At 54.2% G+C, this 14932-nt stretch overlaps 1 protein-coding gene across 6 annotated transcripts in view; it reads right to left on the reverse strand.

Moving 5' to 3' along the window:
* Slc38a10 (solute carrier family 38 member 10) overlaps positions 1-14932 on the reverse strand; it is a 40827-nt gene that overhangs the window by 15517 nt on the left and 10378 nt on the right. For 5 of the 6 annotated variants that reach the window (XM_090351352.1, XM_090351351.1, XM_090351350.1 and 2 more), the window contains exons 4-10: positions 14267-14360; positions 12557-12700; positions 11164-11288; positions 8226-8328; positions 7142-7324; positions 6208-6319; positions 5367-5473 (exon numbers count right to left, since the gene is read on the reverse strand). In XM_090351352.1, the coding sequence (XP_090207478.1) occupies positions 5367-5473; positions 6208-6319; positions 7142-7324; positions 8226-8328; positions 11164-11288; positions 12557-12700; positions 14267-14360 (868 nt within the window). Of the gene's footprint in view, positions 1-5366; positions 5474-6207; positions 6320-7141; positions 7325-8225; positions 8329-11163; positions 11289-12556; positions 12701-14266; positions 14392-14932 lie in introns of all 6 variants that reach the window. The other variant, XM_090351354.1, reaches the window with a different exon arrangement.

Here is a 14932-nt window from a genome sequence, read left to right on the forward strand (position 1 = left end):
CAGAGCTGGGTTGGAGAACGCACAACCGTTACCCTAACATTCAGAATGCTGAGGCAGAGGATCAGAGTCTGGTAAAAACAAAGAAAAAAAGAAAGAAGTAAAACACATTAAGACCAGTAACACCAAAGTCCAGCTAAATGGAATCAACATGTTATGGGCTATTCACCTGATCTAAGAAAAGATCATTTTAAAAGTTTACAGTTGGCATCAGATAAGTCAAGGATTCCTATTAACTGCCTGGTATAACCAACACTACAAGAACAGAAATGCACCGACAAGCAAGGGGGAAAAGACCAAGAAAACACAAGAGGTAAGATGGAATCAGTAGCTTCTCCTGTTAGCAGAAGGGTGGTAAGGAAATAGAAGCTTATAGCATGTCAGTGTAAGAGAGAGGCCTCACGCAGAGGAGCAATAAGAGAGGTGATGGTGCCTGCAGAGGGAAGGCCGCTGGAAGGCCAATTTTAGGGCAGGTGATCCCACAGACAAGTGGAAAGCTTCACCGAGCGCTGAGTCAGAGACATGACCACCCATGTGTTTCCAATAAGATCACATCCAACTAAAGTAAAACGGAAAGACTTAAAGGAAGAAAATCTACTACAAGTCATCATGGTATTCTCATGATTGGTAAGATTAAAAAAAAAGACTGTTAGAAGATGTAAAATCGGAAATATCCTGTTTTGACCTTACCAACACACACAGGCATATCTAACAAGTGTAAAGTCCATGGCCACTGGACAGAACTCTGCGGAACTGAGCACGTACCAGGCCGCAGGACGACTCAAGCACCAGCATGGGACTGAAGTTCTCCAACCACACTAGGATGACTTTTTTTTTTTGCCAGTCCTGGGGCTTGAACTCAGGGCCTGGGCACTGTCCTCGGACACTTTTTCCTCTGCCACTTGAGCCATCGCACCACTTCGGCTTTTCTGTCTATGTGGAACCAAGGAGTGGAACCCAGGGCTCTGTGCATGCGAGGCACCCGGCCCTGGGGTGACTCTTTTTTTTTTTTTTTTTTTGCCAGTCCTGGGCCTTGAGCTCAGGGCCTGAGCACTGTCCTTGGGTTTTCTCAAGGCTAGAGCTCTACCACTTGAGCCTCAGCACCACTTCTGGCTTTTTTCTATGTATGTGGTACCAAGGAATCGAACCCGGGTCTTCATGCATGCCAGGCAAGCACTTTAATCACTAGGCCAAACTCCCGGCCTGGGGTGACTCTTGAAAGGAGATTAGGAGTGGAAAGGGGCTGGGCATGGCCGTGATTGGGAGGTGCGGTGCTCCTGCACAGGGTCGGGTATTGAAGCACCCTCCCCATCAGCTGGACCTGGAGGGCGCCACCTCCCCAGGATAGAGGCCCTGGGGCAGCCTGTGGGCTACACCTGGTCTTCCCCCTCCTCTGCCACAAGCTCACTCCTAGGACACCCAATGCACCTCAGGCCTAAAGAGCTAGGGTCATGGGATGGACTGAAACCAAAATAAACCTTAACTTGTTCCACAGGGAAAAACAGTTTAACACAGAAATCTGAAGAAGCTATGGATGGAAGAAGAAATCACAAGCCAGGCGCCAGTGGCTCACACCTGTCATCCTAGCACCTCAGGAGCTTGAGATCTGAGGATCATGGTTCAAAGCCAGCCCAAGCACAAAAGTCTGTGAGACTCTTACCTCTAATTAAACGACCAGAAAACCAGAAGTGGTGCTGTGGGTCAAGTAGTAGAGTGCTAGTCTTGAGTTGAAGAACTCAGGGAGAGTGCCCAGGCCCCAAGTTTGAGCCCCACAAGGGGGGGGTTTAGGGAAAGAAAGAAAGAGAGAGAGAGAGAGAGAGAGAGAGAGAGAGAGAGAGAGAGAGAGAGAGAAGGAAGGAGGGAAGGAGGGAAGGAGGGAAGGAAGAAAGGAAAGAAGGAAGGAAGGCAGGAAGGAAGGCAGGAGGGAAGGAGGGAGGGAGGGAGGGAGGGAGGGAAGGAAGGAAGGAAGGAAGGAAGGAAGGAAGGAAGGAAGGAAGGAAATAAATCACAGAGGAAATCGGAAAACACTGTGAAGGAGAAAGTCAACTCTCTAATCTGTTCTGTGATGCAACCCCAATGAGCATGGAGGAAACTGAGCACACAGAACGCCTCTGATAAGAAAGGCACCTTGCAGAGGTATGCAGTGGGGGACTTAAGACATGTTACAAAGGCACAGCACCTCCAGCAGGGACAGGAGAAGAGACCAGGCCCCAGAGGACCGAGGCCGAGCGCCTCGTGGATCTGTAGCGGACTAAGAGTGACGTGAATGGCAGGTGGTGGGGAACTCACTAAAGTGTCATGCCACCAAACAACTGGCCCCAATGAGTGAAGCTCTAAATGTGCAAGACAAATCGTCCAGTCTCCAGAATATACATTGTTCCGGATGATGGTGTTGTGAGAGGGATTTTGTTTTGTTTTTCACTTGCTTTTCCCTTTTCTGCTTCCTAGGGGGATTTGAGGAGGGTGTAGAAAGGGAGGGAAGGAGGTGGGCACAAAAGAATCATGGCACTCTTTACACACTGTGAAAAATGGACTATGCAATTTGTGGGCAGAAAACCAGGGACAGTGAAGGGTCAAAGGGTGACCCCTCTGTACTACACCTTAATAGTAACAAAACTGTACTGAAAAAACCTCGAGAATGCATCTTCATGGAAATGGAGCTGTGGCTCAGGTGGAAGGAGTGTTAGCCTTGAGCAAAAAAGCCAGGAGAATTGCAAGGTTATGAGTTCAAGCCCCAGTACTGGTAACACACACACAAACACACACCTCCAGAACTTCGGGGCAAGCAAAGGTTTTCCTTTACCTTTTTGTGGCCAGCAACAAAGAAAAAAAAAGAAAAAGGTCGATAAATTTGACCAAACTATAGCTCAGAACTTCTATTCATCCAAAGATGACCTTAAAGAATGAAAAGGCAGTGAAGAATATGAGAAAACGTATACTACACTGCTGTATCTGGAGTCTAGGAAACACCACAAGCCAGTGCTAGGGCACAGCTTAAGGAGAGACCACCTTGCAAGCACCAGGTCCTGAGATCGAACTCCAGGTCCACCAACAAAAACAAAAACTCTGCCCTGCACCAGTGATTTGCGCCTGCAGTCCCAGCTTCTCAGGAGGCAAGAGTTGAAGGTCATGGTTTGAAGCCAGCCTGGCAGGAAAGTCCATAAAACTCTTATCTCCAAGTAACTACCAAACTGCAAGAACAAAGGGAAGGAACAAGTGCTAGAGTGCTAGCCTTGGGCAGAAAAGCTGAGGGGCAGCACCCAGGCTGAGTCCCAGCCCCAGTAGTGGGTCTCCTCGTGAAAGGCACTCGTGACCTGGGGGCAGCACGGCTCCTGAGCACGCATTCATGCACACCCTTCTGCTGAACTTTTGTTTGCTTTTTCTTTGAGACAGGATCTCACTAGGTAGCCAAAGCTGGCCTTGAACTTGTGGTCCTCCTGCCTCACATCCTAGGGATAGTAGACATGTCACATGCTTGGGTCCGCACTGGCAGTACTGAGTGTTGGACTCAGCTTGGTGCCTGTGAGGCAAGTTCTCTACCACTTGAGCCATACCCCAGGTCCTTTTGCTTTAGTCTGTGTTTTAGACAGGGGCCCAGTTCTTTTACCGACTACAACAGGACCTGGCAAAGGTCTCCCCTAGTCTGGCCTTAGACTGCAATTCTGTTCAGCCTTCCTGACCAGCTAGGACTACACTATGCCTGGGCTGGCTCCTTTTTTGAGTGAGGTCTGCCTCTTGCCATGCCTGGTGCCTGGCCCTTGGCTATGAAGTTTTGAAGGGTAGCACATGTGAAGTCCGGTGCACTCCTCGAGCTGCTGGAGACACTACCACACGAATCTCTACACTGGCAGAACCCACTAACACCGATTACCATTACTCCAGACCCAAGTGCAGATACCAAGATGAAACACCTAGAGTAACTGTGTCTGGCTAGAAGCAATCTGTCCTGCCACAGTGAATGCACAGAATGGGAGCCCACACAGCAGGAGACCAGTTATGCCCGCCGTGCCCTTGTGGGGTTGCACTCCGAGAGTGAACGGAGTAAAAGGCAGGCATCACAGGCACACATCATGAGATTCCGCTCACGTTCTTTTAGACAGACAGGCAAGGACAGGAGGCAGCCGGCGCTGGTGGCTCATACCTGGAATACTAGCTACTCAGGAGGCTAAGATCTGAGCACCATAGGTCAAAAGCCAGCCCAAGAAAGGCCTGTGACACTCTTACCTCCAGTTAAAAAAAGCAGAGGTGAGCTGTGGCTCCAGTGGTACAATGTGGAGCCTTGAGCAAAAAAGAGACTCAGGAAAAGCACCCAGGCCTCGAGTTCAAACCCCAGCACCAGCGTATACACACACAAAAGTCGAGAAAGTCTGGCAACCCCTTTGTACCTTAGTAACAACAATAAAATTATACTTTAAAAAAGTGGGGAGACAGGCAGTGGTGAACTCCAGAGGACAGGAGGCTTCAAGGGATCTGTGGGGGCCAGGATACTTCTGGCTCCTGGTTGGGGTCACTTAGAAAATATGTGCCAAGCTGTGGACAAAGGTCACGTGCTTTACTGTATGTATGCTATGCTTTTTAAGTATCTACCGATGTGTATCAATGAAGAAAAGTAACAACTCTTTACAAAGTGAGCAAAACCCATGAGCAATTCAGACAGAGAAACTCAACTGGCTTCCAAAGCAATGAGAAAATACTTTTATTCCAGGGAAGCCGAGAAAAATAAGGATGGAAAGTGAGGTCTGGGGATGGAGGCCCCAAACCTGCCTGCAGCAAGAGGGGAGGGGTGCCCCTGGATGAAAGGCTGGCACCCTGGGAGCTCCCCAAGGCTGGGGAGGAGCTCCGCCAGAACGTGGGGTACAGCAGTGTTTCCTAGCACCTAGCTCTAGGAAGCAGGTACAGCCAGAAGGCAGCTTCGATGTGTGTAGGCGAGGCTGAGGAGCAACCTGCGAGGGGCTCCAAGAGCACCAGGAAACCGTCATTATTTTAAAAGCAAGAAAAACAGCTGGGCCTGCTGATGCACGCCCTGCCTCCCTGAGGGTGCCGAGGCTAGACAGAAGGAAAACACCTCAGGGCCAGACACTGCTGGTTCACACCAGTAATCCCAGCTCCGCAGAAGACTGTGATTCCAAGCCAGCCAGAGCAGCAACCTTGTCTAAGACAGGCATGTCCAATCAACCAGCAAAAAGCCAGGAGCAGGGCCATGGCAGTGACCAGAGAAAAGGCAGCTCAGCCTGGCTGGACCCACTGCTTCCCACTGCCCTGGCCAAGCGCCTTTCTGTACTAAGAAAGGGAAAGCCAGGTGACCAGCGGCCTTCAACACACAGCCGCCTGGCCGCCTGGTCAGCGGCTCACGGAGGGGGCCCACTCACCTGGGCAGAGATGGCATTCTTGTGGGCCTTCCTGTAGATGAGCGCAGGGCAGATGAAGCAGATGAGGCTTCCCATCGTCGCCCCCGTGAGCCCCAGGATGGTCTCCACTGGGGACAAGGAGAGACCAGATCAGGCCCGGGCAGCGCGAGCGCTCACCACCCACCCTGCCTGAGCACTAGCGAGGAGCAGGGCACTGGCCCTGCCCAGAGGCCTCCACAAACTCCGCCCAGATTTGCCAAACAGGTGTCTGCACATCACAGGGTTTGCTCTGAATGCTTTTCTACTGAAATCCACTGTTGGTTCTACAGCGGCTGGGTCACCTGCCCTGAGATGTGCAAAAGCCGGGGCAAGCCGGGGCGAGAGCATGCAGTCACTGCCAGGGTCTGGACCCAGGCCTCTGGATGGGCCTGCAAGCCACCCTGGCTCTGGTGACAAGCTGGCCTCTGTCTGCATGGGGGACAGATATGTTTGGACAGTGGCGATGCTGCTCAGGGCCTTCAAAGTCCCCTCGGCACTGTGTTGGCAACTTCAGCAGTGAGTGGCCGAGGAAGGACTAAGCAGCTCTGCAGTCCCTCATTTGACAATCAGGCCTGTGACATACCCACGCAAGTCCCCGCCCAGGCACCAGTGGCTCGGGTCTCAACACGTGTTTGCTAATCCTTCCGTGCCAAACAAGAAAATACAGTGAGTTTCTGCACTTTTTAGGGTACCATGCAACACTGGAAGTCGTGACTGAGTGTCAAGCCCAGGGCAGAAAATACCTAGCAGCCCTCCCTGCAGGAGCAAGACAAGGGGGAAACAGCAGCCACAGGACCAGCCGGGAAGCCGCCGCCCACCTTACCGTTGGGACTCACGATGCCACCAACCATGGTTCCAAACACCACCGCCAGGGTAAGCACCTTAAACCGGAGAGGGGGCATGTAGCCGCCCGCAGCAAAGGTGCCATCTTTCTGCTACATGGAAGAAAGTAGAAATGGAAAGGTTCTGAAGCACCTGCTGTCACCGCCCAGTCCCCAGGGTGCAATACAGGTTCTGTTTCACACAGTGTGAATAACTGCGTGTGATCCCACAGGACCCCTGCGCCAAATGACCCCGTTTCTCCTCCCTGCCTGTTCAGAGTGCCCTCCACACACTCCTCAGCACGGGCGTGTGCACACAGGCTGTGTTACAGGCATCTCCAACAGATCTTTGCTGTGTCACAACCATCCCAGCTCGCAAGGACGGGAGGGGACATAACAACTCAAAGCCTGTGGCTTTGCTCAGCCAGGCACAGCAACAAAGATGCTCATCTCAGGTGGGGTGGCTCAAGCAGAGGCTGCTGGCCACACCTGCCCAGGAGCCCCAAGATGTCCAGTTCAGATCCTGGCTCTGCCAGGGTCAGTGTCAGAGTGGTGTGCCTCAGTTTACCCTGCCAACAGAAGCATCTCAACACGTTGTGGTGAGGACCATACACTGACATAATGACCCCGGCCATAACTAGACAACCAAGCCTTCCAGAACCAGAATTTCAAAGTAGCCAATTTTCAGAGTAGGCTTTCCCTGGGGCGGGCTAAGGCAGCTGGCATGCAGATGGGCGGCAGAGTGTGCATGCACTCAGGGTGGATGGGGCCTGTGTTCCGTCCCTAGCTCCAAAAACAAAAACAAAAACCCTGCTATTAAAGGTCTTCGTTTCAACCGAGGCTGGCTTATTTTAGCTGGGAGAAGCTCCGCCTGCTGTCTCCCAGGAAACACAGAACTGGCAACACCGACTGAAGAGGGGGCCTGGAGAGGCACACCTGCTGCTCGAAGAGCAGCGTGCTCAGGGCCTGCCGGCAGGGCAGGATCATCATGGGGAAGCCCACCGCCACGGACATCACGAAGCCCACGCGGGCCATCTCCGTCACCAGGTTGGAGGGGAAGTGGGTCAGCACGTTGCCTGCAGTGGCCTCCATGAAGCTGACGTAGCCAAAAAACCCCACCTGTTGGAGAAGAAACGGCAATGTAGCCAGCCCAAGCTGCACATACTGGGGGGGCACCCCAGAACGACCTGCAGCCACTTCTCAAGGAAGCTGGCTCCAGGTGGCGGTCAAGTACCACACAAAGTCCTAAGCCAGCTCAGGTCTGTTTTGGTTTCGTTTGGTTTTTCTCTGTTGTGGGGCTTGAACTCAGCCTGGGCGCTGTCCCTGAGCTCTTCAGCTAAAGGCTACTTCTGGTTTCTGGGGGTTCGCTCAAGAACTTCCGGCCCAATTGATTCATTTAGAAAGACAATAAATAGGGGCCGGGAGTTTGGCCTAGTGGTAGAGTGCTTGTCTAGCATGCACGAAGCCCTGGGTTTGATTTCTCAGTACCACATACACAGAAAAAGCTGGAAGTGGTGCTGTGGCTCAAGTGGTACACAGCTAGCCTTGAGAAAACTCAAGGACGGTGCTCAGGCCCTGAGTTCAAGCCCCAATTTATATACCAAATAAAAGAAGCCTGGAAGAAAACTCTACTAAAATGCTGGCAGTACCTGTTGTGGACTGGAATGTGAAGGTACCCTCCCTCTGGTCCTCGGGGGCTCCCTAAGGAGGGTGTGAAGGACAGGCCCACTTCTGAATGAATGGCAGGGCTCAGAGGACCAGCGGGCAGGACTCCCAGGCAAAGTAACTGGGCCTAGCCCTGTTACTGAGGTGCCCAGGGGTCCGGATTAAGGCATGCCTGCACAGGTGAAGGCAGAAGTGGCCAGTGGGCCCGGCCCTGGGTGCTGGGCGAGGTCACAGGCACACGGTATGCCTCCAGACACAGGAGAAGGTCCTTGAGACCTGACAGCCAGATGGCAAATGCTACCTACACAAAGGCCTGACGTGACCCCCGGGAGGAAAGGGTGCCAAGGGCTCCTACCATGATGTAGAAGGTGGTAACCACGTTGAGGGAGGATGCGAATATGGAGCTCATGGTCTTCACCGAGGGCTCGTCCAGGCTGTCATAGGTCGGCAGGACCTGCCTGCGTGAGGACAGGCAGCTCAAAGGAGCTCCAGAGAGCCCTGCTCCCCCTAGACAGCCCCCACATCCCTTCCCCAGCCCAGCCACCTGGACGTTTCACAAACACCATGAAGCAAGCCAAAGGCCCTATGTGCCACACAAGTGCAAGTGTGGCAGCATGGGGCGTGGCTCTGAGAAGGAAAGTAGCCCTGCTGACCGGGAAGGGAAGCCTTCCAGAGTCGCTGTCAGTGGAAAGGTAAACACAAGCCTGGTTGGCTGCAGCAGTTTCAGCCCTCAGCACAGGCCCAGAGGTGGGCACAGACAAGGAGGCAGCCCAGGCACATCTCCCAACTTCCGGCCTCTCGCCTGTGTGATGAGCACACTGGCTCCTGTCCCAGGCCTGGTGCCAGAACTGAAGCGCTGCTGGGCAGGTAGGAGGGGCCTTTGTCACCAGCTGAGCAGGGATGACAACCTCACACAGGCTTTTTAACCACAGTACCTGCCAGGACACAGGCAATAGGCCTGGTTGAGGGATGCCTACAGGACCAGGGCAACTTTGAGGGGGTGGGGGCCAAAGCATAAAGAGAGGAGATAGGGAGAAATGGAAGTAAAAGCATGATGGGGACAGCTCAGCCAAGGACACAGGCTGAAGAAGCTGGCTACAGTGGGAGAGAATCCAGCAGCCTCCTACCCTGTCCCAGAGTGCTATGGCTCAAAAGCAAAGGAAGACAGGCCAGTGGTGAGGGGTAGCGGAAGCCTCAGGATGCAGACCATCCACACAGGTCGATTGCTGGGGCACCAATCTCAAAAAAAAACCACAAAAGAACCCAGAGAGGACACTCTAGCTTGATGCAAGAAGGACGAGTTGGGGTGCCAGGTGCAATGGCTCACACCTATCATCCTACCTACTCAGGAGGCTGAGATCTGAGGATCAAGGTTCAAAGCCAGCCTGGGCACAAAAGGACTGAGACTCTTTTTTTTTTTTTTTTGCCAGTCCTGGGCTTGAGCTCAGGGCCTGAGCACTGTCCTTGGACTTTTTCAAGGTTAGAGCTCTACCACTTGAGCCTCAACACCACTTCTGGCTTTTTCTATATATGTGGTACCAAGGAATCAAACCCGGGTCTTCGTGCATACTAGGCAAGCACTTTAACCACTAGGCCAAACTCCGGTCCAGGACCTGAGACTCTTATCTCCAATTAACCTCTAAAAATGGGAAGTGGGGTTTGGCTCAAGGGTAGGGCAGTAGCCTTGAGCTGAAGAGCTCAGGAACAGCGCTCAGGCCCAGAGTTCAAGCCCCATTTCACACACACACACACACACACACACACACACACACACGAAAAAAAGAACGACTGGGAAAGCCAGGCCAGGGGAAGCTGACCTCATAGTCACCAGGCCAGCTTCAGCCAAAGGGCAGCCACAGTGGCCAAGGTAAGAGCAACTCCCCCTCACAGCCCAGTGCTCTGGAGGCCATGATCTACCATGAACAGAGAGGTCTCTGGCTAGCGTGGAGTCCCACCAGGGAGCCCGGCTGGAGTGGCCAGCACACAGCCAAGAACACGTGTCCCCCTGGCCTCCAACACACACCATGAGAGCCTCTGCCACGGAAGCCAAGTGGCTAGGTCATGAGCTCCACCAGCCCCAGTGGACCGTGGAGAGGCCCTGCTGGGCCCTGCCCCACCTGGGCCTCCTGTGTCCAGTCCTACCACAGCCACTTCTCTGTGCCCAGGACTCATTTACCGCAGTGAGAAGAAGGGCCAGGTGGTGAGAGCAACACCACACCAGTCATAAAGTGGGGGAACTGGCTGCCAACCCCAACATGGCCCGGCTCCCCAGGGCAGCCCACCAGGGAGGGACAGCCCTCTGTCACCACTCCAGCACACATTCTCATGCCTGAGGCCCAGGCGGCACACTGTGGCCTCCAAGCCCTCCTGGGAAGAGACAAAGCCTGCCCTTAGGTGAGTTGTGTATGCCACCCGCCCAGAACCCAACACCCGCCCAAGCAGATGTGTGGCCACCAATGCGACAGCCCAACTCCAGGCTTGTTTTGAAAAGCAAACACACAAGCAAAAGGACAGCCAGTGACTAGGCGCACAGTGCAAGAATGCCATTTCTGTCACTGATGATAATGGGGACATTAAACAGCAAGGCTGGAGCACGTTCTGTGGAAACAGAGCTGCCAAGAGAGACGGTAAGTGGGAAATGACTTGGAGCTCGCATGTGGGTGTAAACACAGCAGTGTGAGCAAATTCTATCTGTCACATTAGTTTACAATTGGCACAATACGTACCCACCGAAACTATGGGGAGCCCCCCCCACGCCAGTCCCCCATGCCGACAGCCTTTTCCTGTCTGCACTGGATTTCCGTCTCTCTTTTCAGCTGGTTACCGTTCCCACCCGGTAGGAATCAGTGGCACCTACCACCCTGCTGGAGAAGATGCTGCTGGTCTGCGTCATGGCACCCCACGTGCTGCGGGCACCTGCCCACGTGCACACACACACACAGGCCAGAGGGAGCCCTGCAGCAGCCCTCTGCCAGTGTCGGTGCAATCTCCTTTGAAGTTTTCCCAGAACAGCTCAGTTCTGGCAGAACACTTGGGACTGTACGCCATCAGATGGCTGGGTGGCTGTCACACCCCACAGCCAACTCTCCTCATGGGATCTGGCAACCTAAGAGCGCTCACCAGTGAGTCCCAGCAACAGCTTCCCTCCCAGCTAACACAACGCCCACCCTCAGCATGGAGGGGACAGGCCACACTGGGACAAGACAGCCCTCAACAGCAGCCAATAACAGCAGATTAAAAAAATCAAGGCACCACCCCCCCCACCCTGACGCCTCCTGCACAGCAATACTCACGACTGGCAGGCGAAGGACATGCCGAAGATGGGAATGCAGCGGAAAAGGCCCTCCCAGCGGAAGTAGCTCACTCGCTGCAGCCACTGCCCACCAAAGAGGCCGTGCTTGAAGGAGGACAGCACAATCTGAACCCAGGACAGAGCAGGGCACGTGGATCAGAGGGCAGCCGTACAGAGAGTCTCACTGCCAAACACCACAGGAGAGAGGCGGGAGCGTGGTCTTTCTACTCCACACTGCAGCCCAAGGCTTACACAGGCAAGCAGAGCCTAGGGTCTCCTGGAGAGGTCGAGGGCCGACCCCCATGCCCCAGTTCCCTCCTCACTAGGTAAGACACCCCAGTCTGTCCCACTGCCAAGAGGGGCACCTGGCTAAGGGGACTTCCTCTGACCTATGCAGGTGGTGCTGCTTAGCACAGATGGAAGGCCTTGCCCACTGTTTCTGGACCCAGAGTCCAGCCCAAGTTACAAGAACCGTCCCCTCAAAGTGGACAGGTCCTTCCTTTCATGGCCCTGGCCCATGCCAGATATTGACACCTTTCAAGAGCTCAAGCCAGTGAGGCTGAGGCTCTTGGAAGAACATGGGGCTGTCACTGGGCTGGTTCTCAGAAAGCTGAGGACACAGAAGAACTGCAGTCCCACCAGTGGGAGACTACTACAGGATGTCCCTGCAAGGCCCGAGACCCAGCTACCCCTGGCAAGGGCAGAGATGACCTTCCCCATGGAGAGACCTGGCATTTTGAGGCAGCGCGATAGTACTCCGGGAGGCCTCCATGTTTCACTGTCAATTCCAATCTGACAACCCTCAACCCTCACTCAAAACCCAGCTTGCCCTCCTGCTCCTGCTCATAAACCCACGTTAAAGGTCTCCATAAAACATGTAGATGCCAGCTGGGCAGGCGCGGTGGCTCACGCCTGTCATCCTAGCTACTCAGGAGGCTGAGATCTGAGGGTCAAGGTTCAAAGCCAGCCAGGGCACTAAAGTCTGTGAGACTCTTACCTCTAATTAACTACTGGAAAATGGGAAATAGGGCTGTGGCTCGAGGGTTAAGTCAGTACCCTTGAGCTGAAGAGCTCAGGGAGAGCACCCAGGCCCAGAGTTCAAGCTCACAACCCAGGGGGGCGGGGGTAGGATTATATAGATGCCACACCTGCATTTTGCAAAGCCTGCAGAAATCCAAACCAATTCAGACTTGGCTAGAGCCCTCTGTGTCTTCTGCCGCCACCGGCACCGATGCTCTGGCACCCATTGGCCTGGGGGCAGGTGGGCTTCACAGCACGTTCTAGGGAGTTGGCATGCTTCTCAGGCATCCTCAAAAGGCAGCTGGCACAGACCTCCTATGACCTGGGAAGGCCTGAGCGGGGGTAGCACCTTCTTTGGCGCATGTGGTACTCACCACGAGCATGAAGACGGTGTAGAAAATGAGTGCCATGGCACTGAAGGACTGGATGGAGGACACCATGTTCCTCTGCAGGCTGAGAGGGAGCACGATGCACAGGGACACCACGAAGAGGAGGACCACACGGAACGTGCCGGTCACCTGGAAGGGAATCAGCAGGTGCTGAGTCTGCCACCAGCAAGGCTCATCTTTGCAGCTCTGCTTGCTGCACATCAGGGCGGAGAGGCAGAGCTCAAGGATGGCAAGGTGGCTCAGTGCGCCGGCCACTGGAGTGAGCCCTCCACATAAGGAGGCATGCAGAGGGGGCAGGTGCCGCCACGGACACCCCTGGAAGTGGGCGATGGGGGCAGGAGGAAAATCAAAGGAGCCCACTGCAAGGCGCTTCTGCACATGCCTGAACTGACTTCCCTTGAAGAGGAGCAGGGATCTTATAGTCCTCATCCAGAAGAGACAGCACACAACCTCCGGCTGGCACATCGGCAGCAGAACTCACAAAGGTCTGGCGGTATCTAACATCTATCGTGGCTGCAGCCAGCACATCTGACTTCCTGGTTCCTCATTCAGAGCCAGACCTGGCTGGAGGCGATAAGAGCTGTGCCAAGGCCCTTTGAAAACATGCCTCTGTGCTCTCTTCCAGCTCCCACACCGACCACTTATGCCAGCCCTACACTTCCCAGCAGGGAAGCCTCGCCTGTTGGAGCACCCTCCACCACGCGCTGACGGGTGACAAGCTGCTCGTGGCTGACACGCCATGTGGAAACTTTGCCCGACAGCGGCAGCTAGCACTATTTCTCCTTCAAGTCCCAGAACAGGATGGTGGAGGCAGGCTGGGCGTACAGGGCAGGCCAGTGTCTGTGCACAGGACTGGGCCGAGGCCCTACAGTCCACAGCGAAGCACAGGAGATGGAAGTCAACAGGACGAAAGTATTTGCGACTCAGACTAGGGCCCTGCAGATAGGACACCGCGCTGGAATGTTCTCTGGCCTTGTGCAAACCTGGCACATCTGGTCATGAAGAGGACTAGCTCCCTTTTTCCTCAGCTAGTCTTTTTTTTTTCGCCAGTCCTGGGCTTGAGCTCAGGGCCTGAGCACTGTCCTTGGACTTTTTCAAGGCTAGAGCTCTACCACTTGAGCCTCAGCACCACTTCTGGCATTTTTCTATGTATGTGGTACCGAGGAATCAAACCCAGGATCTGTGCATGCTAGGTGAGCACTCTACCACTAGGCCACGCTCCCAGCCCCTCAGCTACTCTTTGTACACTGGAGTCCTTTCTACCTCACAGATGATCCGACGCCTGGTACCCAGAAGGCCCCTGGCTACAGTTCTGCTCCCTGGAGAGAAGGGCAAAGGGGGATCTGGGGGACAGGGAACAGAGTCCAGCAGTCCCAGAAGACGTGCATTCACCCACATGGCAGTGTGAACATGGAGCTCCCGGGGAGGCTGCCCTGGCCAACGGCCACACCCAGTGGCCGCACAAGGGCCTGGCCACTCCTGCCCTTTAGATGACAGCACTGGCCAGTCCAGCGCTCTGAGCTGCGCCATGGCCCTGAGCGTGGCACTGTATCAGACCCACCGTGCAGTGCAACCTCTCCACACCAGGAAAAGGAACCGGAATGGACAGGCCCCATGCAGGGTCCCAGCTGCTTCGGAGGAAAGGAAGCACAAGCACTGAAATACACGGGGACATCCGACAATGACTGCCCTTACCTGACAGCCAAAGAGCCGAGCGAAGAAGCCGGAGCCCAAGTCACCGATCACGACATAGAAGGTGATGCAGGTTCCCAGCATCAGCCCGATCATGCTAGAACACAGGAAAGCTGGGCCTGAAACAGCTCAAAGAATGTGCTGTCTCGCTGTCTTGTCATAACCGAAGCTGTGCTCCGTGGAAGCACGCAAGCCCAGCCCCTTCCCCTCCCACAGAGCCCTGCTGCGGGGCAGTCCGAGGCTGGCAGAGATGAGCTGCTGCTTCCAAGCCTCCCTCACAGGGTGCGGGGTGCTTCGGGCGCCCACTCACTGGAGTGAACACTAAACAGCCCTGGGCGGGCTCTGTGTGGGGGAGTGTCTTCCTCTCTACAGGCACCTCAGGAGTGCACGGTGATGTTAGACAAGTTAAAAGAACCATCAACCACTTCCAAGTTTATAATTCCCTAATTTAGAAAGCTGAAAGTGCAGTTCCCACCAAATTTTTCATCTCATAAAGTTTTACTCCAAAGGGAAAAAAAATGACATTTTCAGTTTAATACCATCGGCTGTGTTGAAGGGGACAGTTTAACAAGCGGCATTGAAAGAATTATTTTGCTGTGTTCTCCAAGTTCTTCTTTTTCTTTTTCTTTTTTCAAATCCTTGGGCTTTTTCCTTAAGGCTAGAGCTCTA

The sequence above is a fragment of the Megascapheus bottae genome, chromosome 17 (genome assembly GCF_031878675.1).
Source record: "Megascapheus bottae isolate mThoBot1 chromosome 17, mThoBot2.hap1, whole genome shotgun sequence".
In the NCBI taxonomy this organism is placed as follows: Eukaryota; Metazoa; Chordata; class Mammalia; order Rodentia; family Geomyidae; genus Megascapheus; species Megascapheus bottae.